The 25,317-nt window shown below is 46.7% G+C and overlaps 2 protein-coding genes across 5 annotated transcripts in view; both read left to right on the forward strand.

Annotated features, from left to right (window-relative positions):
* Positions 1 to 901: 901 nt before the first annotated feature.
* On the forward strand, positions 902 to 23,974 carry UNG (uracil DNA glycosylase). 4 transcript variants are annotated; one of them, XM_015430678.3, is made up of 7 exons: positions 902 to 1,110; positions 1,724 to 1,930; positions 2,806 to 2,901; positions 5,865 to 5,962; positions 6,957 to 7,045; positions 9,410 to 9,588; positions 22,792 to 23,974. In XM_015430678.3, exons 1-7 carry the CDS (start codon positions 979 to 981, stop codon positions 22,930 to 22,932), a joined length of 942 nt encoding a protein of 313 aa, XP_015286164.2. In that variant the 5' UTR covers positions 902 to 978; the 3' UTR covers positions 22,933 to 23,974. The 4 variants fall into 4 exon arrangements, with proteins under 4 accessions (XP_015286164.2, XP_045221820.2, XP_045221822.2 ...); XM_045365885.3 differs by lacking the exon at positions 22,792 to 23,974 and adding an exon at positions 18,011 to 18,132; XM_045365887.2 differs by lacking the exon at positions 22,792 to 23,974 and adding an exon at positions 14,092 to 14,337.
* A 178-nt stretch (positions 23,975 to 24,152) lies between these two features.
* Positions 24,153 to 25,317, forward strand: part of ACACB (acetyl-CoA carboxylase beta) — a 166,411-nt gene continuing 165,246 nt past the window's right edge. Inside the window, exon 1 of the mRNA XM_065524772.1 lies at positions 24,153 to 24,457. The gene's annotated coding sequence lies outside the window, so the exon portion shown is untranslated. The remainder of the gene's footprint in view (positions 24,458 to 25,317) is intronic.

Raw genomic sequence — 25,317 nt, forward strand, 5'->3', positions numbered from 1 at the left:
GTGCTAAGCCTTAGTTTATTGTCATAAAATAGGCCATGAAAATTGCGTGAGATAATGTATGTAACAGTTCAACAAATACTATTGGCAGGGCATCGTGGCTCACGCCTGTAATCCCAGCACTTCGGGAGGCCGAGGTGGGCAGATCATCTGAGGTCAGGAGTTTGAGACCAGACTGGCCAACATGGTGAAACCCTGTCTCTACTAAAAAATACAAAACTCAGCCGGCGTGCGCCTGTAATCTCAGCTACTGGGGAGGCTGAGGCACGAGAATCACTTGAATTGGGGAGGCAGAGGTTGCAGTCAGCCAAGATCACACCACTGCACTCCAGCCTGGGTGACAGAGCGAGACTGTCTCAAAAACAAAACAAACACACACAAAAAATATAATAGTATTTGTTTGTTTCTGTTTTTGAGACGCCTCGGATTACAGTGCTGGGATTACAGACGTGAGCCGTCAAGCCCGGACAATACTATTATATTGTTCATTGCACTCCAACAACACCCTTAAGGGCCAGGTACTTTTTTTCCCTCCTATCCCCAGAGACAGGGTCTCGCTCTGTCGCCCAGGCTGGAGTGCAATGGCGCGATCAAAGCTCACTACAGCTCCAACCTTCTGGCCTCAAGCGATCCTCCCGCCTGAGCCTCCCAAAGCGCTAGGATTACAGGCGTGGGCCACCGCGGCCGGCCAGTCTTTTCGTCTTGCAGCTGAGCCTGGAGAGCCTTTCCAAAGGGCAGAGGTGGGTCGAGGGCATGAATGAATAGGCCCGCGGGCACCGTTGCACGCCCCACCTCCTCCCAGGGGCATTGCACTCCAGCCCCTCCCGCACATGCGCACTGGGCCTTCCACCGCCCCCCGCCCCCAGCAAAGCCCCCCGCTCGGAGCATGCGCGGGCCGCTTGGCGCCAATTGCTGACCGCCACAGCCAGGGCCAGCCTCGCGGGTTCCCGGGTGGTGCGCGTTCGCTGCCTCGGCTCCGGGATGATCGGCCAGAAGACGCTCTACTCCTTCTTCTCCCCTAGCCCCGCCAGGAAGCGACGCGCCCCCAGCCCCGAGCCGGCCGTCCTGGGGACTGGCGTGGCGGCCGTGCCTGAGGAGAACAGAGATGCGGCGGTGAGGCGCGGCGTGGGGCCGGGACTGCGGGGGTAAAGAGGGAGGAAGGCGGTGGGTCCCGCCTGACTGAGGGCGTGCAGCAGCGCGCCTCTTAACTCGGTAAACCGGGGCCCCGCTTTCCAAATAGCCTCCACGTGTTCAAAACAGCCGCCGCTGTCCCCCATGGGCCGCCATGCTGAGGGATCAGCCAATGGGGACGCGCCTCGGCGCCCATGGCGCCAATCCGCGCGCCGCAGGCCCGCCTGGCTCGGTGCGCTGTCCAGTCAGAGGGGAGAGGGGGCGGGACCCCAGAGGGAGTTTTTTTGCCGCGAAAAGGCCACGTGGGGCTGTGGGGGGCGGGTCTGGCGGGGCGGGGCACCTCGGTACTGGGTCCGCAGTCTCCTTGATGCTCCGCGGGGCCGCTTCCCAGCCCCACTCCCCGCTCCGGTTTAGAATCTAATTCCCAATTCCCGGACTGGGCCCAGTCCTGGGCTCCTATTGTCCGATTTTGCTGCGACCTGCTCCACTAATGGGCGTCTTCTGCCTTGGGCCGTGGGGGTTGGGCCAGAAGCTGCGGACTCCTGGGAAGCGGCCTCTGCAGCTCTTGAGCCGCCTCTGCGGGGACCCCTTGCAGGCCAACCCCCCCAAGAAGACCCCGGCCGCGCAGGAGGAGCCCGGGACGCCGCCCTCCTCGCCGCTGAGTGCTGAGCAGTTGGACCGGATCCAGAGGAACAAGGCCGCGGCCCTGCTCAGACTTGCGGCCCGCAACGTGCCCGTGGGCTTTGGGGAGAGCTGGAAGAAGCACCTCAGCGGGGAGTTCGGAAAACCGTATTTTATCAAGGTAAATATGGAAATGCATCTTCCATAAGGGTAAATGTGGAGGCTTCCGGCCCTTTGTCTTGTTACTGCGGCCGGCGAAGTTCATGTTTCCATAGGCTTAGGTTGTACTCCCTTCAACGTCCTTTACTCACAAAGGGGGTAAAAGAAAGCCATGATGTTTCAGTCTGCACCTTTATATTTGTTAAAGTTGCTAACGACCCGTGAGATGGTATCATGGATTCATTTAAGTCACATAGTCTATTGTCCAGGAAAGGCTGGCATAGTAAAACCACCAACCATCCTGAATGAAACCTGGCTTGAACTTTAAAAAGCCGGGAGGAGTGGCACTGTTAGGACCCAGCCCAGAAAAAAAGGCAGGGAATTGGCCTGATTGAACCACTTGGGGGAGCGGGGGGCAGGCAGGCACTGTTTTTGTTGGTGATGGTTTTTTTTTTTTTTTTTTTTTTGAGACGGAGTCTCGCTCTGTCACCCAGGCTGGAGTACAGTGGCCTGATCTCAGCTCACTGCAAGCTCCGCCTCCCGGGTTTACGCCATTCTCCTGCCTCAGCCTCCCGAGTAGCTGGGACTACAGGCGCCCGCCACCACGCCCGACTAATTTTTTGTATTTTTAGTAGAGACGGGGTTTCACCGTGTTAGCCTGGATGGTCTTGATCTCCTGACCTCGTGATCCGCCCGTCTCGGCCTCCCAAAGTGCTGGGATTACAGGCTTGAGCCACCGCGCCCGGCCTTGTTGGTTGTTTTTTTAAAAGAATTTGGACATAAAACATGACAAAGAACTAATGATGTTCCAAATAACTTGCACTAGAAGCTTTCTTGTTTAATTCTTATGGCTTCCAGTGAGAATCTGATTTTAAGTCTAGTTTATCTTTAAATCAGCTAATGGGATTTGTTGCAGAAGAAAGAAAGCATTACACTGTTTATCCACCCCCACACCAAGTCTTCACCTGGACCCAGATGTGTGACATAAGAGATGTAAGTACAACTTGATGATTTTTATTGGGGAGAAGGAGTCAACTAGTATTTTTAAATTAGTGACACTGGAGTTAAGCCACAGTCCATCATTCAGTAGTAAATAAAACACTGAAATTGTGAGGTTTGGCTGACTGTGTTTCAGCCTGTATTTACTCTTTTTAATGTTTACCACATGCTATTTATGCGGCAAAAAGGAGAACTATGTACATCCTGTGCTCTTATTTCTTGTATTTTTTTTAAATCCTGAAACTAACCTCCCTCAGTGTTAGATACTATGGTGGTGATGAAGTTCAGACTGACACACAAAGCAGTTAAATCTTTTGCAGCTTGTTATAGTCAACCCCACCTTGACCTGACCACACTGCCTTATAGTTAGCACTTTCAAGCTCTTGATTTTCTGGCCTGAATAGTTTTGTGGTTCTGTTAACAGATCCCTTTGCTTTAGTTTGTCTTATATAACAGTTGCTGGTTGGCAGCTCTTATCCATCTCATGTTCAAAAGTCGGTGGGGCTGGGCACAGTGGCTCATGCCTGTAATCCCAGCACTTTGGGAGGCCAAAGTGGGAGGATCATTTGAGGTCAGGAGTTCAAGACCAGCCTGGCCAATGAAACCTGGTGTCTCCTAAAATACCAAAATTAGCCAGGCATGGTGGCGCATGCCTGTAATCCCAGCTACTTGGGAGGCTGAGGTGGGAAAATCGCGTGAGCCCAGGAGGCGGAGGTTGCAGTGAGCCGAGATCATATCACTGCACTCCAGCCTAGGGGACAGAGGCAGACCCTGTCTCAAAAAACAAAAACAAAAAACCGTGGCTCCTCACTGTTGAACTATGAAAACAGAGCAGCCCTCTTTAAATAGGGCCACGTTCTACCACTCAGCCTTAACCTCCATCTCCCACTCCAGAATTGGACAGTGTGGCAAACCCCTTCCCACTTCTGTCTCTTAAAAATCAAGTGGATACCTCTGTGGCACCTCCTTGAAGTCTGTTGCCTTCTACCTCTGTGATCCGGTTTTCCTCTGAGCCGCTACGATGCATTTAGCACCTGCTGACACTGGACTTTTAGGTTTCTTACCCGTTTTCCTCCCCCATTTTGTAAACTGGGGCAAGAATCTTGTGATTTAGTGAATATCTGTGAAATGACATAGAAGTGAAATAGGTGAATAAACCATCTCGATAAGGCAGCCACAGCTAATAGTTACAACATCTCATAAGTTTAAGAATTTAGAATCTAGCTCTTTGGTTTTGAAGCTAAATTAAATCCTGTTAAGATCAATACTAGTTTGCTTCTTGTTTGAATGCCCTATTCTGAATACCAGTGATCAGTACATACCGGGAATGAGGGAATATTTTGAGGGGATGCTCGGGGATGTTCAGAAACCAGTTTCAAACATACGAGGATCAGATGGGCCCGCAGGGCTTCTTGACAGCCCAGCACTGGGAGAGCTGTTTCACACGAGAGTAAGTTGGCATGGTGTGAACACCAAGGGGAGGGACAAGAGGTCCCCAAAAGCCTCCTGGTCATGGGAACATCTGGAGCTGGATTCTGAAGGATAGAGTACGTCAGCTGTGGAGGCGCAGTGGCGCGATGGCTCACTGCACCCTCCGCCTCCTGGGTTCAAGCGATTCTCCTGCCTCAGCCTCCCGAGTAGCTGGGACTACAGGTGCGTGCCACCACACCCAGCTAATTTTTCTTTTTTTTTTTTTTTTTTTTTTTTTTTGAGACGGAGTCTCGCTCTGTTGCCCGGGCTGGAGTGTAGTGGCCAGATCTCAGCTCACTACAAGCTCCGCCTCCTGGGTTCCTGCCATTCTCCTGCCTCAGCCTCCCGAGTAGCTGGGACTACAGGCGCCCGCCACTTCGCCCGGCTAGCTTTTTGTATTTTTTAGTAGAGACGGGGTTTCACCGTGTTAGCCAGGATGGTCTCGATCTCCTGACCTCGTGATCCGCCCGTCTCGGCCTCCCAAAGTGCTGGGATTACAGGCTTGAGCCACCGCGCCCGGCCAATTTTTCTATTTTTTTTTTTTTTTTTTTTTTTGAGACGGAGTCTCGCTCTGTCGCCGGGGCTGGAGCGCAGTGGCCGGATCTCAGCTCACTGCAAGCTCCGCCTCCCGGGTTTACGCCATTCTCCTGCCTCAGCCTCCTGTGTAGCTGGGACTACAGGCGCCCGCCACCTCGCCCGGCTAGTTTTTTTTTTGTATTTTTTTTAGTAGAGACGGGGTTTCACCGTGTTCGCCAGGATGGTCTCGATCTCCTGACCTCGTGATCCGCCCGTCTCGGCCTCCCAAAGTGCTGGGATTACAGGCTTGAGCCACCGCGCCCGGCCCAATTTTTCTATTTTTAATAGAGATGGGGTTTCACCTTGTTGGCCAGATGGTTTCGATATCTTGACCTTGTGATCTGCCTGCCTCGGCCTCCCAAAGTGCTGGGATTACAGGCGTAAGCCACCGTTCCCGGCCCTGAATTGCTTTAATTCGTTAAAAAGTAACTGGGGGCTAGGCACAGTGGCTCATACCTGTAATCCCAGCATTTTGGGAGGCCGAGGAGGGAGGATCCCTTGATCTCAGGAGTTTGAGACCAGCCTCAGCAACATAAGGGAGGCCCTATCTCTACAAAAAAACTTTTTTTTAAAATTAGGTGGGCATAGTGGTGCAGTCCTGTGGTCCCAGCTACTCTGGAGGCTCAGGTGGGAGGACCACTTGAGCCCAGGAGGGCAAGGCTGCCATGAGCTGTGATCGCACCACTGCACTTCAGTCTGAGCAACAGAGCAAAACCCTGTCTCAAAACATTTAAAAAGCAGCTAGGTACATATCTTTGCAAGTTTAAAATACACTCATCCTTTGACCAGCAACTCTTCTATTAGCAATCTATGCCATAGAAGTGTTTTGTTTTGTTTATGTTTGTTTGAGGCAAGGTCTGTGCTGCTTACATTACAGTATTGTTTAATTCCTGACCTCTGGTGGTTCACAGGTGAAGGTTGTCATCCTGGGACAGGATCCGTATCATGGACCTAATCAAGCTCACGGGCTCTGCTTTAGTGTTCAAAGGCCTGTTCCGCCTCCGCCCAGGTACAGTTGCTTTACAGGTGACTGCAGTCCAGACGTGATTCCTTTCAGATGTGTACTTTAGCATATTACAAGTGGGACTATCCGGGGCACTGTTCACTAGCCTTTAAGGAGGATTTCTCAACCTCAGCACCATTGACACTTGGGGCTGAGTCATTCTTTGTTGTGGAGGAGGAGGAGTCCTGTGCTATTGCAGGATCTTGTACCACATCCCTGGCCTTTACCACTGGATGCCAGGAGCAACCCCCAGCTTGTGACAATGAAAAATATGCAGACATTGCCAAAAGTCCCTTGGGCGGGGTGGCAAAATCACCCCTGGTTAAGAACCACTGCTTTGGGCCGGGCGTGGTGGCTCATGCCTGTAATCCCAGCACTTTGGGAGACCAAGGCGGGTGGATCACGAGGTCAGGGGTTCGAGACCAGCCTGGCCAAGATGGTAAAACTCTGTTTCTACTAAAAATAAAAAAATTAGCTAGATGCAGTGGCGGGTGCCTGTAATCCCAGCTACTCAGGAGGCTGAGGCAGGAGAATCACTGGATTCCGGGAGGCAGAGGTTGCAGTGAGCCGAGATCCTGCTACTCTACTCTAGCCTGGGTGACAGAGCAAAAAAAAAAAGAAAAAGAACCACTGTCTCAAAAAAAAAAAAAAAAACCACTGCTTTGGAGGATTTGGTGTATAATATAATAAATACGCTAAGGACAGAAAACTGTCCCTGAGCAACAGTGGGGGTCTGGGTTATAACTGCTGGGTTGATTTACTTAGGTTTTCCAGAGTGCTGTTAAATCCAAGCACAGACTAAAGTAAAGGTCTTTGGCAGATTCACCTGTTAGAAGGAGGACTAGCATTGTTGATCTTATTAATCGGTGCCATATGTGCCAGTGTCTCTTCCAAGGGCTGGCTATAACCTCTAACCTTTCACATATGTCTTAGACATTACTAAGCTTTCAAAATTATGCTTAAGATTCTGTTTTTCGTTTTTCTTGTGACTTGCTTTTAGTTTGGAGAACATTTATAAAGAGCTGTCTACAGACATAGAGGATTTTGTTCATCCTGGCCATGGAGATTTATCTGGATGGGCCAAGCAAGGTAAGCCAGCCACTGCTAGATTTTTGTTGTTGTTGTTGTTGGTTTTTTTTTTTTTTTTTTTTTTTGAGACGGAGTCTCACGCTGTTGCCCAGGCTGGAGTGCAGTGGCGCGATCTCGGCTCACTGCAAGCTCCGCCTCCCGGGTTCCCGCCATTCTCCTGCCTCAGCCTCCTGAGTAGCTGGGACTACAGGCGCCCGCCACCGCGCCCGGCTAATTTTTTTTTTGTATTTTTAGTAGAGACGGGGTTTCACTGTGGTCTCGATCTCCTGACCTTGTGATCCGCCCGCCTCGGCCTCCCAAAGTGCTGGGATTACAGGCTTGAGCCACCGCGCCCGGCTTTTTTTTTTTTTTTTTTTTTTTTTTTTTGAGACTGAGTCTCACTGTTGCCCAGGCTAGAGTGCAGTGGTGTGATCTCAGCTTGCTGCAACCTCTGCCTCCCAGGTTCAGGTGATTCTCATGCCTCAGCCTCCTGAGTAGCTGGGACCACAGGCATGAGCCACCATACCTGGCAAATTTTGTAATGTATTTTTAGTAGAGACAGGGTTTCACTATGTTGGCCAGGCTGGTCTCGAACTCCTGACCTCAGGTGATCTGCCCGCCTCGGCTTCCCAAGGTGCTGGGATTACAGGTGTGAGCCACCACGCCCGGCCTGCTATATGTTTTTTAGACTGATACTGACAGTCTTTTCTGTCTTGCTTGTTTATATTTTTAAAGAGTTGTAATAAAGAACTAGAGAATGCTAATTAAATGACTAATTTATAGATGTGAAGAAGTCTGTTTTGGCTGGGTGCAGTGGGTCACATCTGTAATCCCAGCACTTTGGGAGGCCAAGGTGGGTGGATCACGAGGTTAGGAGTTTAAGACCAGCCTGGCCAACATGGTACAACCTCGTCTCTACTAAAAATACAAAAATTAGCCGGGCATGGTGGTGAGCACCTGTAATCCCACCTACTCGGGAGGCTGAGGCAGAGACTTGCTTGAACCCTGGAGGCGGAGGTTGCAGTGAGCCGAGATCGCACCACTGCATCCCAGCCTGGGCTACCAGAGCAAGACTCCATCTCAAAAAAAAAAAAAATCTGTTTTATCCTGCAGCCAGTTTTCTTTCTTTTCTTTTCTTTTCTTTCTTTTTTTTTTTTTTTTTTTTTCTGTTTTTGAGACAGGGTCTCACTCTGTCACCCAGGCTGAAGTATGGTGGTGTGATCATGGCTCAGTGTAGTCTCAACCTCCCAGGCTCAAGTGATCCTCCCACCTCAGCCTCCCAGGTAACTGGGACCACAGGAGCCAGGAGCACACCACTGTGCCCAGCTGAAAAATTTTTTTTTTTTTTTTTGAGACGGAGTTTTGCTCTTGTTGCCCAGGCTGGAGTGCAATGGTGCGATCTTGGCTCACCGTAACCTCCACTGCCTGAGTTCAAGGAATTCTCCTGCCACAGCCTCCCAAGTAGCTGGGATTACAGGCATGCACCACCACGCCTGGCTAATTTTGTATTCTTAGCAGAGACGGTGTTTCTCCATGTTGGTCAGGCTGGTCTCAAACTCCTGACCTCAGGTGAACCACCCGCCTAGGCCTCCCAAAGTGCTGGGATTACAGGTGTGAGCCACCACGCCCGGCCATGCCCGGCTGATTTTTATTTTATTTCATAGTGATGGAATCTCACTATGTTGCCCAAGCTAATCTTGAACTCCTGGCCTTGAGGTCCTTCCAGGGGCTGTTATTATAGGCATGAGCCACAGTGCCTGTCCACTCGTATGTTAATTACAGTTTGCAAGACAAAGGTTTGTTCCTTGTTAATATTTTAAATTTATCCACCTCACTTTTGACTGCTCTGAAGGTGGCTGCAGTCTGCTCATTTTGACATTTGGATTGTTAATACCTATTTAGGAGATTTTTGTTTTTCTTTTAATTTTTTTCATTTTTTTTCTTTCTTATTATTTCTTTACAGATGCATTTTTTTTCTGCTTATGTACTTTTTTTTTTTTTAAACAAATTGTCTACAACCAGGATAAGGAAAGAATGTTTACTGTTTGGTTTCTTGCAATTTGATTTTCATTTCTATGAAACATTTTGTCCTGCTTTTTGTGTTCTGAGATTATTTAACATCACTTAAGATATTTTTTAGGACAATCCATCGTGATGAGGGATATAAGGCATGTTCACTGTAGTAAACTTAGAAGAAGCCGAAAAGGCAGCTATGAGAATAAAAGTCTCTAATCCTGCCCAGAGGGTGCGCTGGCCTTATGGCCTATTTCATTCTGCTACACTGGATCCCATCAAGCCCTGGTTTCATCATTGATTTAGCACCTGTTGCTGGGTATTGGGCTGATTTGCCTGAGCCTACATTTAACCTATTTCTCTCGTGTGTAGGTGTTCTCCTACTCAACGCTGTCCTCACGGTTCGGGCCCATCAAGCCAACTCTCATAAGGAGAGAGGCTGGGAGCAATTCACTGATGCAGTTGTATCCTGGCTAAATCAGAACTCAAATGGCCTTGTTTTCTTGCTCTGGGGCTCTTATGCTCAGAAGAAGGGCAGTGCCATCGATAGGGTATGTTTTGTTTTCTTTTTCTTTCTTTTTTTTTTTTTTTTTTTTAACACTATAAAAACAATGTGAAGAATTCTAGGAGTCTCTGCTGTGTTTGGTCCTGGAAAATCCATGTTATAAAATAACTTTTATTTTCCCTTAGGCCTGTTATAAGGGTTTCCCATTGAAAACAAGAATTTGGACAAATTACAGGAGTGATGAGTTGTGTATGAGGAAAGCAACTGGCCAACTTGTGACTGAACGCAGTTGGTGCCGTAGGCATGAACTTGGTGTCTACAGATACAAGTCCCTGGGTACCATTCACTTAACAAGTGATGAATGAGGCATGTTTCTGGCTTCCAAGAAATTTGGGAGCATATAGAAAACACAAAGAATTCCACTCAATCACGAATTTAATTTGCCCATGAGAATACTATCAGTGATCGTTATTGTTTTGTTTCTGGGTTGTTTTGTTTGTTTGTTTTTTAGATGGAGTCTCGCTCTGTCGCCCAGGCTGGAGTGCAGTGGTGCGATTTCGGCTCACCGCAACCTCTGCCTCCTGAGTTTAAGCGATTCTGCCTCAGTCTCCCGAGTAGCTGGGATTATAGGCGCCCGCCACCACACCCAGCTAATTTTTTGGTATTTTTTAGTAGAGACGGGGTTTCACCATGTTGGCCAGGCTGGTTTTGTACTCCTGATCTCAAGTGATTCAGCCTCCAAAGTGTTAGGATTACAGGCATGACCCGCCACACCTGGCCTATCAATGATCATTATTAACCCTGAGGCCTAATTGCAGATACCCAACACAACCAAACGCGTGGCTCCCCTCCCTGCATCTTCCCCCATCTGCTACCTCCCTTCTTCCCCTTCTTTTACTGAAGCACTTCAATACCTGGTTGTGGAAATACAGACCTAAAAGTCAGCCTTGAATCCTCCATTCCATCAGTAAATCCCATCAACTCTGCCTCCCAAAACACCCCAGTCCTACTGCTTCTCATTCGCCACTGCTGCCCCTCAGGCATGAGCCACCATCATCCTTCTCCAGGAGAACCGTGATAGACTAGAGATGAAGGCTTGATGGAGAGCCGCAGAGTGGAGGAGGGAGAGATGGGGTGGGGAAAGGAGAGGAGCCAGGGGTGAGTGTTCATCCCTGGCAAATGGGAGAGACATTGGGTGGGGGAGAAATTATAGAATAAATGCTTCAATAATCGAAGGCAAGGGCTTAGCGGAGGTAACTGACAATAGCTTCTGGTGTATCAGCAGGAGGTAACGGGGGTATCAGAAATGCGCACATATATTCAACCCCTACCTTGTATGGGTACTAGGTTGAGCACTTGTTTTTTGAGATGGAATCTCACTCTGTCACCCAGGCTGGAGTGCAGTGGCACGATCTCAGCTCACTGTAACCTCCGCCTCCTAGGTTCAAGCAGTTCTCCTGCCTCAGCCTCCCAAGTAGCTAGGATTACAGTTGCCTGCCACCACACCCAGCTAATATTTTTTATGAGTGACCTAAGATCTGACTGGTATGAATTGCTAAGATGTGATGATCTGGGTATGTAAGAAGTATGTGTGAGAGTAATTGCCGATCTCTGTCCCTTAGGGAGGTTACTCCAGTGTTGCTCCTCCCCAGTATTTTGGTAATCTTCAATCATGGTTTGGTCTGAAAGGAAACCGTTGTTAAAGTAGCTTGGTCATTAAAGCCAAATTGCATATCTCCAGCCCAGTGTCTCTCCTGATCTATAGAGTGCCTTCCTACTACTGCCCCATAAACATGCCAAATTCAACATCTTCCCAATGAAGTTTCTCCTTTTCTCATCCACGCTTTACTAAACTTGTTCCTCTTTACTCCCTAGCAGCAAAAAGCACCACCATCTGCCCAGTTGTCCAGCCAGATCTGATTCCATTACTGACACTTGCCTACTTCTCTCCCCTTTACTGTCCTTTTTCCCCCCTTCCCATGTGCAGTCAGTTATTCATATCTGTGTTCTTCTTCCCCCTCCAAATCTGTCCCTGCCTGACCACCTTTGCCTTCATTCAGGCCCTCACCTGATCTTGCCTGGAGGGTTCTGATGCTTTCTCCCTGGAAGGCCTTGCCTTAGACTGAAGATCTGATGTCAGGGGGGTGGGGGTGTGGCCCCCAACCAGCCTCCCAGACGTAACTGTATCCCTCTTTGCACTCCGATCTCCAGGCTGACCCATTCCCCTTTACTGTTTCACGGTGCCCCAGTTCCCTGCCTTTGCATATCCTGCTCGCTCTGCCCACTGTGTGGAGGTCATTTTCCTCTGGGATTCTTTAGAGCTCTGCAGGGCTGACATTTACAAGGGCCTGTGCTGCTTGGCGTGTGTGTTCAGCACTTGATGTGCATGACTTCTTAATCACACTCAGCACCTGTGATCCTCATTTGATTGGTCACAGTAACTTCATAAGTTGGGCGCTATTGTTATTCCCAGTCTACAGATGAAAGCTGAAGCAGCTTAGAGTCGCAGCAACTTCCCTGTGGTACAGCTACTGAGTGGTAGAGGTAGACCTCGACCCCGGGCAGTCTGGCTCCAGGCTCTGTGCTCTTAACCACACTGGATTGCCTGACTTTAATCATCACCCCTCATCACCCCTCCTGGACTGAGCCCCTTGAAGGCAGGAGTGTTTTGAGAAACAGTGATTTGTTAGTTTTTATATACAGAAAAGAAGAGGAAAACAAAAATGGTCTATATCTCCCTGTTAAAATAACTACAGTTGACATTTTTAAAAAATCAAAGTGGTCATGTGCCACATAATGATGTTTTAGTAATAAACTGCATATATGATGATGGTCCCATAAGATTATAATAATATTGTGGCCAGATGTGGTGACTCATGCCTGTTATCCCAGCACTTTGGGAGGTCAAGGGAGTTTGAGACCAGCCTGGGCAACATGGTGAAACCCCGTCTCTACTAAAATACAAAAAATTAACCAGGCGTGGCGGGGTGTGCCTGTAGTCCCAGCTACTTGGGAGGCTGAGGCAGGAGAATTGCTTGAACCTGGGAGGCAGAGGTTGCGGTTAGCTGAGATCATGCCACTGCACTTCAGCCTGGTGACAGAGTGAGACTCCATCTCAAAAATATATATATATATACACAATATTTTTTGCCGAGACCAGCTCAGTCAAGAAGACCCTAACCCAGCCAGAGGAATTAAAGATACACACACAGAAATATAGAGGTGTGAAGTGGGAAATCAGGGGTAGCATAGCCTTCAGTGCTGAGAGCCGGGAACAGAGATATACCCACATATTTATTAACAGCAATTAGCAGTTAATAACCAGTCATTAGCATTGTTTCTATAGCTATTAAATTAACTAAAAGTATCCCTTATGGGAGATGAAGGGATGGACTGAATTAAATGAATAGGTTGGGTTAGTTAACTGCAGCAGGAACACGCCCTGAAGACACAGATGGCTCATGCTATTGTTTGTGGCTTAAGAATGCCTTTAAGCGGTTTTCCGCCCTGGGCAGGCCAGGTATTCCTTGCCCTCGTTCCCATAAACCCACAACCTTCCAGCTTGGGTGTTAGGGCTGTTATGAACATGTCACAGTGCTGCAGAGATTTTGTTTATGGCCAGATTTTTGGGGGTCTTGCTTCCAACATGTCTCCCTTCTTTGATTTGCAAAGAGCTAAAAGCAAGGGCAGCTTTGTCACGGTGAGCTACTTCTCGCAGGAGTCAGGATCCGCATCTACAGACTATACAAAGGCAAACAACATAGGTTAAAAGCACAGTCATCATAGAAATCACAGAGCTTCCAAGTGTTTTTATCCATTTAAATGGGTTACTAGCTGCTAATCTGTCTGCAGCTCCTTTAAGCACTCCAGTTCCTGGCATTAAGGTCAAGTGTGGCTGGGATACTTTAAATATTTGTTCTTTTAATTTTGCTATATCCAAAAACAAGTTTGTAGAGTGTCCTTCTAGATATTTTTTTATTCTTTCCCAAATTTTGGTCTTTTTAAGGCATTAATAGTTTCCACAAATTCTTATGTTTAGCTCCTAGAGTGGGCCATATCATTTGAGATTGAGGTGCCACTATACCGCCATGGTTCCAGATAATAGGAACTTTTGCCATACTTCATATCATTTCTACCATCTGACCATTTTGTTCAGATCATCTGAACATAGTGTGGCCGTGGCACGCAGACCGAGAGGTTGGATTCAAGCTAAACATCCCCTTAGGGGACCAATTAATGATTCCGTAGAAATTGTTTAGCACCTCTGCCTCTTCTGCAGAGCAATCTTCCTAAACAAGTACGTTCATTTTTTCTAACTGGGTCCAATCCTGTTTATAAATCGGTTTTTGAGGGCAGTATGCCTCAATTATAGGAGGAGATTTATTATGGTAAATAGTGAGATCAGAAAGCATGTGTAACTGTGTCAGAGTGATTGCATCCAGGCATTACTGCCAGCCCTTATTGAAGGAATACTCACGGCAGTGGTGATAACCTCTATCATAGCTACCATTAAATTATTCATTGTGACTGGTTGTCCTGCTTTCCTCAGGTTTTCTTCTGCCATCTGTGACAGCTTCTTGATCTGTCCCCAGGTGGGTGGCTGTGTTCGACAGGTGTTGCTCGTGACAGTTGGGGTCCTCCTCAGGTCAGCCTCAACATGGCTGCAACCGGGGGTCCTCGGGATCCTCCCGGAGTCTCTTCCTCGGCATCTGGCTCATGATAAAGTTTCTGGTGTCTTGATGTTATCCAAATCGGCTGTTGATTTTGGCCTGGAGAAATACAAGCATAACTTCTACCCCAAGTTATTACTTTACCTGTTTCCCAACTTTTTGTTATCGGATCTCTCCACCAAATCAGTTGTTCTGTTTCTGTCTTTGCAGCTGGTTTCTGTAGATGCTGTTCAGCTGCTGATAACATCTGGCCTTTGGGAAGGCTCAAAAAATTTAAAGTTAATCATGCTAGGTTCAGTTGCATCCGTGGGATTCCGTCATTGTTTCTCCCTTTCTGCTTTTGCAACTGCTGTTCTAGGAAGAGATTCATTCTTTCCACTATGGCTTGTCCTTGAGAATTGTATGGGATACCAGTAATGTGTTTAATATTCCACATAGAGAAAAATGTAGCTAGAGTTTGGCTAGTATAGCCTGGGGCATTATCTTAAAACAAGTAGAAGCTGGAATGCCCATCACTGCAGAACACTGCAAAAGATGAGATTTAACACAGGCAGAAGGCTCTCCTGTTTGGTATGTAGCCCAGACAAAGTGAGAAAAGGTGTCCACGCATACATGTACATAAGCTAGACTCCCAAAGGAGGGAACATGTGTGACATCCATTTGCCAAATAGAGTTAGGTTCCAGTCCTCGAGGATTAACTCCTCTTGTAAAAGATGAGGAATGTACCATTTGGCAAGTTGGGCATTGCTGAATAATAGCTTTAGCTTCTTTCCAGGTAATGCTGTATCTGCATTTGAGACCAGAGGCATTAACATGGGTAAACAGTGAAAGTGTCTGGCATTAGATATTGCAGTAGCAACAAGGCGATCAGCCGTTTGATTTCCTTCAGTCAAAGGTCTTGGAAGAGGTGTATGAGCCCTGATGTGAGTGATGTAAAAAGGGTGCGTTCTACTTCTAACTGCTGTTTGCAGTTGGGTAAATAAAGTCATCAGTTGTTCATCTGTATAAAATCGTAACTGAGAATTTTCAGTTAAGTGTGTGGAATGAACCACATATGAAGAATCAGAAATCACATTAATAGGCATATCAAAAACAGTCAATACCTCAGTTACAGCTACAAGCTCCGCTTTTTGAGCTGAAGTATAGGGCGTCTGAAAAACTTCCCTTTTGAGCCAGAATAAGAAGTTTTACCATTACTAGACCCATCTGTAAAAACATTCTCAGCACCTTCAATTGGTTTAAATTTGTTATTTTAGGGAGAATCCAATTAGTTAATTAAAAAACTGAAGCAGCTTCATTTTAGGAAAATGATTATCGAGAATACCCACAAAGTCAGCTAAATGGGTTTGCCAACTAAGACTATTTATAAAAGCTTGCTGTATTTGTGCCTTCGTGAGAGGAACAATAATTTTTCCAGGATCATATCCATGTAATTTAACAATCTGAGTTCTCCCAATCCCTATCATAGTAGCGATTTGATCTAAATAAGGAGTTAGAGTCCGTGAATTAGTATGTGGAAGAAAAAGCCACTCTACTAAGTCCTCCTGTTCTTGGACAATAACACCAGAAGGTGAATGCTGAGTTGAAAAAATTAGCAAATCCAGAGTCTTCTCTGGATCTACTCTGTCTGAGCTTTATGGACTTGCTTCTTAATCAGTTGTTAACTCTGCCTCCGCCTCCTTTGTTAATTGCTGAGGGCTAGTGAGACTAGGATTTCCTCTAAGGATAGGAAACAGATTACTCATGGCCTAGGTAGGAATGCCTAGAGCAGGTCGTATCCAATTAATATCCCCTAGTAATTTTTGAAAATCATTTAATGTTTTAAATTTATCCCTACATATGGTTACTTTCTGTGGCACAATGGTAGTGTCATTTACTAAGGTCCCCAAGTAGGAGTAAGGAGGAATAGTCTGAATTTTGTCAGGAGGTATAATTAAACCAGCGCGAGAAAGCCAGTTTTGCAAGTGATCTTGACATTGGAGTAATATTTCTCGAGTGGGGGCAGCACAAAGTATATCATCCATATAGTGAATAATGTAACACTGTGAAAATATTTTACGAGTAGGTTCAATTGCTTGCCCCACATAAGTCTGGCAAATAGACTGTTTAACATGCCCTGTGGCAACACTTTCCAATGATAAGCTTAGCTGGCCGCAGGTTGTTTACTGCAGGAATTGTAAATGCAAACCGTTCACAGTCTTGCTCAGCTAAAGGGATAGTAAAGAAACAGTCTTTTAAATCTATGACTAATAAAGGCCAATTTTTTGGAATTATAGCAGGAGAAGGCAATCCTGGCTGTAATGCTCCCATAGGTTGTACAACTGAATTGATGGCTTTTAAGTCAGTTAACATTCTCCATTTGCCTGATTTTTTCTTAATTACGAAAGCTAGAGAATTCCGCGGGGAAAATGTTGGAGCCATGAGCCCATTTTTCTAACTGTTCAGCAACTAATTTCTCTAAAGCCTCCAGTTTTTCTTTACTTAGCAGCCATTGTTCTATCCATATTGGCTTATCTGTTAACCATTTTAAAGGTATAGGTTCTGGAGGCTTAACAATTGCCACCATCAAAAATTATTTCCTAATCTTTGGCGGGAACTTTGTTTTTCCGCTTGAAGCGGCTCTTCCAAACCTTGCAGATTTTTTTCTAGTCCCATACCAAGGACATACCCCATGTGATGCATTGTATGCTGACTTTGAGGGCTATGTAATTGTTCTGGAATTAGAACTTGTGCTCCCCATTGTTGTAATAAATCTCTTCTCCATAAATTCATAGGTACAGAAGTTATAATTGGTTGAATAGCACCAGGTCGGGCCCCTCACAATGCAAAATATAACTACTTTGATACACTTCAGCAGCTTTACCAACTCCAACTATGTTAAATTGAGCGGGTTGAATTGGCCACGTGGACGGCCAGTGCTGTAGAGAAATTATTGAAATGTCCGCTCCTGTATCTACCAAACCTTTAAATTTCTTTCCTTGAATAGTTATTTCCTAGGTAGGATGTTTATCAGTAATTTGACCCAATAAGCTGCTTTGCTTTATTTGTGCTTCCAAATCCTCCTGTTCGTTTAATTTCACTTTTTCCCATTCCCACATATGGCAAAATCAGGAGCTGTGCTGTGCGCTCTCCTGGCTGTGCTTTCCAGGGAACAGAAGTAGATATAACAATTTGAATTTCTCCGTTATAATCTGAATCAGTGACTCCTGTATGTATTTGTACGTCTTTTAAACTCAAACTAGACCTTCCTAAAAGTAATTCTGTTGTCCCTGCTTGCAAGGGTCCACAGACTCCTGTTGGGACCTTTTGCGGGGGTTCCCCAGGCAAAAGGCTCCTGGCTTTTGTGCAGTATAAATCTACTGCGGCACTACCGGCTGTGGCAGGGGACAGACATTGTACAGGGGTGAGGGAATAGCCTGAGCTGGAAATGCCTCGGTTTAGAGCGGGGCCCAGGACGGGCCCCTCGTGGCATTTCCCGAAATTGGGTTCCCTTCTTTATCAAACTTAGAATGACACTGACTAGCCCGGTGTTTTCCTTTTTTACATTTTGGACATATTTCAGGCTCAACAGTTTTCTTTTTTTCCCTATATGGCGGCCTGACTCCCTGATTTTATCTACATTCTTTTTTAGTATGACCATGCTTCCCAAGTTAAAACGAGCTCCAGGAAATGGAGTATTTCCTTTATCCACTGTCAGTCCTGCCATTGCCTGTGCCAACAAAGTGGCTTGATGCAGATTATCTCCAATACCATCACAGGCCTTGATATAATCAACTAAATGTGCTTTCCCTCTGATAGGTCGCAGAGCAGCCTGGCAATTGGGATTCGCATTGTCGAAAGCTAATAACTGCAACACTATATCCTGAGCAGCCGAATCTGCAATCATCTTTTTAAGAGACTCCTGTAACCGAGCTATAAAATCAACATACGGTTCCCTTGGTCCCTGTTTTATTTTATTTTATTTTTTTTTTTGAGACGGAGTCTTGCTCTGCCGCCCAGGCTGGAGTGCGGTGGCCGGATCTCAGCTCACTGCAAGCTCCGCCTCCCGGGTTCCCGCCATTCTCCTGCCTCAGCCTCCCGAGTAGCTGGGACTACAGGCCTACAGGCGCCGCCACCACGCCCGGCTAGTTTTTTTTTTGTATTTTTCAGTAGAGACGGGGTTTCACCGTGTTAGCCAGGATGGTCTCGATCTCCTGACCTCGTGATCCGCCCGTCTCGGCCTCCCAGTGTGCTGGGATTACAGGCTTGAGCCACCGCGCCCGGCCGGTCCCTGTTTTATAGCACTAAAGGAAGGGTATTGTTTCCCACCTGAAGTGATTTTTTTCCCAAGCTCTAATGCACACTCCCCTAAGCTGTTCTATGGCATCATCCTGCATGACCACTTGTGCATCTTAAACCAGCCCAGCCACCGACTCTCAAAAGTTGGTCTGCAGTTATATTAATTTGAGGTTGGGCCTGGGCATTGCAAGCAGTCTGAATGGAAGCTTCATCTGCCCACCAAGTTTTAAATTGTAAGAATTGAGCAGGAGTTAGACAAGCTCGAGTGAGAGCGTCCCAGTCAGTAGGAATCATCTGACTGGAAACAGCAACATTCTTTAACAGTCCCATTACAAAAGGAGAACCTGGTCCGTACTGATTTGTTGCTTGTTTTAATTCTTTGAGTAATTTAAAAGGAAAAGGCTCAAATGTAGCTATAATATTTCCCTGTTGATCTGGGGTGTGTATTCTAACAGGGAATTGCCAAGCCTCTAAATCACCCTCTCGTCTAGCTTGCTGAATTCTTGCCTGAATAGAACTATGAGTGGTCACTCGAGGAGCTGCTCGAACAGTCACTGGGGTGACTACTTTTCGCCCAGTGTCCTCCGGAAAAGAAAGATCTGGAGGGTCATTTTCTTCAAAATAATAATGAGGGGGTGCAGAAGGGTAGGAATGAACCGTTCCTTCCTTTGCCGCTTTAGCTTTAGCTGGCAAATAAACATGCTCTGTAACCTCTTCTGTTACTTCACTATACTCTCCTTCCTCCTCCTCATTAGTGTGAAAAAGTTCCAAGGTGGAACGAACCAGACCAAATAACTGTCCCATTGTTACCCTGATGCTTCCGAGCTCCCCTTCTTGCCACGGGGATTGCTTTAAGAGTACTCGGGTGTCCTCCAGCTAGTTTTCCATTCCAGCCATCGCTCTGGCAACCCTTTGACCTGGATACGAGCCCGCACGAATGGACGCCATTTGCCGAGACCAGCTCGGTTGGGGAGACCCTAACCCAGCGGTGCTAGAGGAATTAAAAACACACTGAAATATAGAGGTGTGAAGTGGGAAATCGGGTCTCACAGCCTTCAGAGCTGGGAGCCCCGAACATTGATTTACCCACATATTTATTAACAGCAAACCAGTCATTAGCAGTGTTTCTATAGATATTAAATTAACTAAAAGTATCTCTTATGGGAGATGAAGGGATGGACTGAATTAAATGAATAGGTTGGGTTAGTTAACTGCAGCAGGAACACTCCCTGAAGACACAGATCGCTCATGCTATTGTTTGTGGCTTAAGAATGCCTTTAAGCGGTTTTCCGCCCTGGGCAGGCCAGGTGTTCCTTGCCCTCATTCCAGTAAACCCACAACCTTCCAGCTTGTGTGTTAGGGCCATTATGGACATATCACAGTGCTGCAGAGATTTTGTTTATGGCCAATTTTGGGACGAGTTTATGGCCAGATTTTTGGGGCTTGCTCCCAACAATTTTTACTGCATCTTTTCTATGTTTATACAGACAAATGCCTACCATTGTGTCACAACTGCCTACAGTATTCAGTACAGTAATGTGCTGCACAGGTTTGTAGACCAGGAGCAATAAGCTACACCATATAGCCTAGGTGCGTAGTAGTAGGTTATCCCATTTGGGTTTGTAAAGACGCCCTATGGTGGACGGATAGCAGTGAAATTGCCTAACACACTTCTCAGAATGCATCCCTGACATTAGGTGATGTATGATTATTGCTTTTTTTTCTTTTGAGACAGGGTCTAGCTCTGTCTCAAATCTGCCAGGCTGGAATGCACTGACTCGATCTCAGCTCACTGTGGCCTCAACCTCCCAGGCTCAAGCAATCCTCCCACATTAGCCTTCTGAGTAGCCGGGACCACAAGCGTGAGCCACCACACCTGGCTAATTTTTGTATTTTTTTGTAGAGACAGGGTTTCACCATGTTACCCAGGCTGGTCTTGAACTCCAGGGCTTAAATGATCCTCCTGCTTCAGCCTCCCAAAATGCTGGGATTACAGGCATGAGCTACCACACCTGGCCACTGACTATCCTTTTTTTTTTTTTTGAGACAGAGTTTCACTCTTGTTGCCCAGGCTGAAGTGCAATGGCACGATCTCAGCTCACCGCAACCTCCGCCTCCCGGGTTCAAGCGATTCTCCTGCCTCAGCCTCCTGAGTAGCTGGGATTAGAGGCATGTGCCACCACGCTCAGCTAATTTTGTATTTTTAGTAGAGACGGTGTTTCTTCGTGTTGGTCAGGCTGGTGTTGAACTCCTGACCTCAGGTGATCCACCCACCTCAGCCTCCCAAAGTGCTGAGATTACAGGTGTGAGCCACCACGCCCAGCTGACTATTCCATTTTTGTGGCAAGATTTCTTTTTTTTTTTTTTTTAATTCTTAGGAGCTGTAAGACTGTTCAGAGAGTTCAGAAAGACAGAAAGTGGAAAGTAAATGGCTTCCACTATTTCTCTTAAAGGAACTACTTAATACAATGTCTTGGGTATTTTTCTAAAGTTTTTTAAAAATGAAATTATTTTGTATTTTGTTCACTTGATAAATTTTGGAGGTCATCTCATCAGTATATTTATCTTCTACATGTTTTTCTAGGAGTTATGTGGTGTTACATTGTAAGAACTTTAGAAAAATATATTTAGCCAGTTTTATAACATTGAATTGTATACTAGGTTTTAGCTGACATAAGCAGTGTGTTAGTGAGTCCCTATATATGTTCCTATTTGTGTAGGTACAACTGGTCCCTGGCTTATGAAGTTTGACTTGATTTTTTTCAACTTTACAATGGTGTATAACCATACTTTGAGCACTCACACTTTCTTTCTTTCTTTAAGAGACAAGGTCTCTTGGCTGGGAGCAGTGGGTCACGCCTGTAATCCCAACACTTTGAGAGGCCAAGGTGGCAGATCACTTGAGCTCAGTGGTTTGAGAACAGCCTGGGCAACGTAGTAAGACCCTGTCTCTAAAAAACAAAAAATTAGCCTGGTGTGGTGGCATGCGCCTGTGGTCCTAGCTACTCAGGAGGCTGAGGTGGGAGAGTCACTTGAGCCTGGGAGGTGGAGGCTACAGTGAGCCGCGATCATGCCACTATACTCTATCCTGGGTGACAGAGTGAGACCCCATCTCAAAAAAAAAAACAGATCTTGCTCTTGCTCTGTCACCCAGGTTGGAGTGCAGTGGCACGATTATAGCTCCTTGCAGCCTCAAACTCCTGGGCTCAAGTGATCCTCCCACCTCAGTCTCTTGTGTAGCTAGAACTACAGGTGTGTGCCATCACACTTGGCTAACTTTTCAATTTTTTTGTAGAGATGGGGTCTCGCTATGTTGCCTCAGTTGGTTGTAAACTCCTGGCCCCATGCAGTCCTCCTACCTTGGCACAGGGATTATAGGTGTGAGCCACCATGACTGGCCCCATCTATTTTTCACTTTCAGCACAGTGTTCAATGAGTTACATGAGGTACTAAACACTTCATTGTTAAAGAAGCTTTGTTTTGCCCAACTGTAGGCTAATGTAGGTGTTCTGAGCATGTTTAAGGTAGGGTAGGTTAAGCTATGATGTTCAGCAGATTATATGTCATAAACATATCTTCAACTTAGGATATTTTCTACTTAGGATGCGTTTTCCAAGATGTTAACCCAATCCATTGTGTTAATAAGTTGAGTTTATCTGTGTGTGTCTATGCATCATGGTGTCCTTTAGCAAATACAGTCTTAGCAGTGGAAATTGCTGGCTGTGTGATAAGGGCACTTGAAAATTGCATAGATAATCACGAATTTGAAGGCAGAGGGTGGTCCTCTTTGCATCTCAGAACCTAGCAAAGGTAGGGAGTTGCTCAACAAATGGACTAATGTTCTAATGCAAATGCTGAATGCTCCACTTTGGAAGGAAGAGAATTTAGAGGGCAAAGGGGAATTGCACAGGGTCTTAAAGTGCAACAGCCACAGTCCTTCCTTCCTTTAAAAAAAAAGTCCCACCAGGTGCGTTGGCTCACGCCTGTAATCCCAGCACTTTGGGAGGCCAAGGCGAGCGGATCACGAGGTCAAGAGATCAAGACCATCCTGGCCAACCTGGTGAAACCCCATCTCTACTAAAAATACAAAAATGAGCTGGGTGTGGTGGCACGTGCCTGTAGTCCCAGCTACTTGGGAGGCTGAGGCAGGAGAATCGCTTGAACCTGGGAGGCAGAGGTTGCAGTGAGCCCAGATCACGCCACTGCACTCCAGCCTGGGGACAGAGCAAGACTCCGTCTCAAAAAAAAGAATTTCTTTTAAAGTTCCAAATCTGCCACCTTTTATTCTTGATCTTTTTCAGAAGCGGCACCATGTACTACAGACGGCTCATCCCTCCCCTTTGTCAGTGTATAGAGGGTTCTTTGGATGTAGACACTTTTCAAAGACTAATGAGCTGCTGCAGAAGTCTGGCAAGAAGCCCATCGACTGGAAGGAGCTGTGATCATCGGCTGAGGGTGGCCTTTGAGAAGCTGCTGTTAACGTATTTGTCAGTTACGAAGTTCCACTGAAAATTTTCTTATTAATTCTTAAGTACTCTGCATAAGGGGGAAAAGCTTCCAGAAAACAGCCACAAACCAGGCTGTCCAGGAATGGCAGCTGTATCCAGCCACAAACAGCAAAGGCTACCCTTTGACCAAATGTCTTTCTCTGCAACATGGCTTTGGCCTAAAATACGCAAACTTTTCAGAAGACAGATGAGGTCAAATACTCAGTTGGCTGTCTCTATCTCCCTTGCCTTTATGGCGAAAGCGGGGAGATGTCCACCTTTCAGGCACAGCCCTAGTTTGGCGGCTGCTGCTCCTTGGTTTTGCCTGGTTAGACTTTCAGTGACAGATGTTGGGGTGTTTTTGCTTAGAAAGGTCCCCTTGTCTCAGCCCTGCAGGGCAGGCATGCCAGTTTCTGCCAGTTCCACTGCCCCCTTGATCTTTGAAGGAGTCCCCTTGATCTTTGAAGGATCTTTGAAGCATAAGGATGTTTTGCAGCTTTCCAGAATCTGGCCCAGAAATTAGGGCTCAATTTGCTGATTGTAGTAGAGGTTAAGATTGCTGTGAGCTTTATCAGATAAGGGGCCAAGAGAAGTAAACTGGGTCTTGTTATTCCTTGGGCGTTGGTGGAATAAGCAGTGGAATTTGAACAAGGAAGAGGAGAAAAGGGAATTTTGTCTTTATGGGTTAGGGATGATTTTCTCCTAGGGCTATCTCCAGGTGGGGTTTTTAAGGCAGCACAGACTGCCAAGTGCTGTTGTTTTAAGCGACTGAAATCACTTTGGGATATTTTTTTCTACAACACTGGAAAGTTTTAGTTTTTTAAAAAGTATTCATGCAGATATATATATATATTTTTTTCCCAATCCTTTTTTTAAGAGACAGTCTTTATTGGGTCTGCACCTCCGTCTTTGACCTTGTTAGCAATGCTGTTTATGCTGTTAGTCGGGTTAGAGTTGGCCCTACGCGAGGTTTGTTAATAAAAGTTTGTTAAAAGTTTGTTTTGTGCAAGTGTCCTTTGTGGGTCCGGGCCGGGGCATCCATGGACGTCCTTGGGCTGCCCTTGTCCTTGGCGCCTCCCAGTCTCCCCATAGCAACTATTGTCTGCAGGAGGGGCCGCCCTTGCCCCTCCTCCCCGCCCTGTGGCTCAGTGGAGCCGCCCAACCTTCCGCTGGCTGCAGTGAGCCCTGGGCCCAACCCCCGCCCTGGAGCAGGGCTCCAACTCTGAGCACCGTGGAGCGCCGGCTGCGGTCAGTGGAGACCCCAGAGGGGTAACTTCCGTCCTGAAGAAAGCATTTCTTCGGGGAACATGGCGTGCCTGTCGTGGCTACGTTCTGCCAAGCCCTGTGACGATCGAGGGGAGCCTCCTGCATCCCCCCCTCAACCCGTGTTTCTAGACTCCGAGACATCTGGAACTCGGAAGTGAGGCCAGGGCTCCAGGACGACTCCCTGATGACGCACTGGCCCGCAGCCCAGGCTCAGGTAGTGGGGGCTGCCAGGATGACCTGCGGGGTCCCCCAGTGTCCGAAGAAAGAAGCCACAAGTGTGCTTTTTTTTTTTTTTTTTCTTTTTCTTTCTTTCTTTTTTTTTTTAAAGGGAGTCTCGCTCTGTCGCTCAGGCTGGAGTACAGTGGCGTGATCTCGGCTCACGGCAACCTCTGCCTGCTGGGGTGAAGCGATCCTCCCACCTCCACCTCCCAAGTTGCTAGGATTACAAGCATGCACCACCACGCCCGGCTAATTTTTGTACTTTTAGTAGAGATGCTTCTAACTAAACGGGCAAGAAAGAATTCAGCCAGCCAGAACCTCAAGACTAGCAAATGCATTTCTTAAAAGGGCAGGGAGGGGAGACCCGATTTGTGCTTGAAAATACTGCTTCCTTTTCTTATCTTTGTAGGGAAGGGTTTATCATTCTTCATTTTGTGGTCAACAAGCAGGCTTTCACGGGAGGAGCATGCATGGTGGGATCTTCCTCTAAACAACAGTGGACTCCTTTATTCAAGGGAGAAGGGATGATTGTTCTACACCAGTTAGCTGTTCACACTTCTCTCTCTCCCGGAGCACTGCCGGTAGAGGGGAGCAGTGAGCTCCAAGTTTGCAGAAATAATTCAAAACACAATTACTTGGGTTTCAAATATATATACATAAAGTTCTATATAATATATACAAAAGTTCTATATATATATTCAATATATATGTATGTATATTGAACTTTAGTCATGTGACACTAAACAAAACAGAGCAGCTTAAGTGGTCCATGACCCTCCAAAAATTTAATTACTGATTGTTTAGAAACCAGGCAACTCAGCCAGGTGTGGTGACTCACGCCTGCAATCCCAGCAG

The sequence above is a fragment of the Macaca fascicularis genome, chromosome 11, assembly GCF_037993035.2.
Source record: "Macaca fascicularis isolate 582-1 chromosome 11, T2T-MFA8v1.1".
In the NCBI taxonomy this organism is placed as follows: domain Eukaryota; kingdom Metazoa; phylum Chordata; class Mammalia; order Primates; family Cercopithecidae; genus Macaca; species Macaca fascicularis.

What these genes read in the sequence shown, in the direction of transcription:
- UNG (XM_015430678.3), top strand. Translation starts at nt 979, where the DNA reads ATGATCGGCCAGAAGACGCTCTACTCCTTCTTCTCCCCTAGCCCCGCC. An exon ending in ATCTGGATGGGCCAAGCAAG is followed by an intron (nt 7,046 to 9,409) that starts GTAAGCCAGCCA and finishes TCTCGTGTGTAG; the next exon opens with GTGTTCTCCTACTCAACGCT. An exon ending in AGGGCAGTGCCATCGATAGG is followed by an intron (nt 9,589 to 22,791) that starts GTATGTTTTGTT and finishes GATCTTTTTCAG; the next exon opens with AAGCGGCACCATGTACTACA.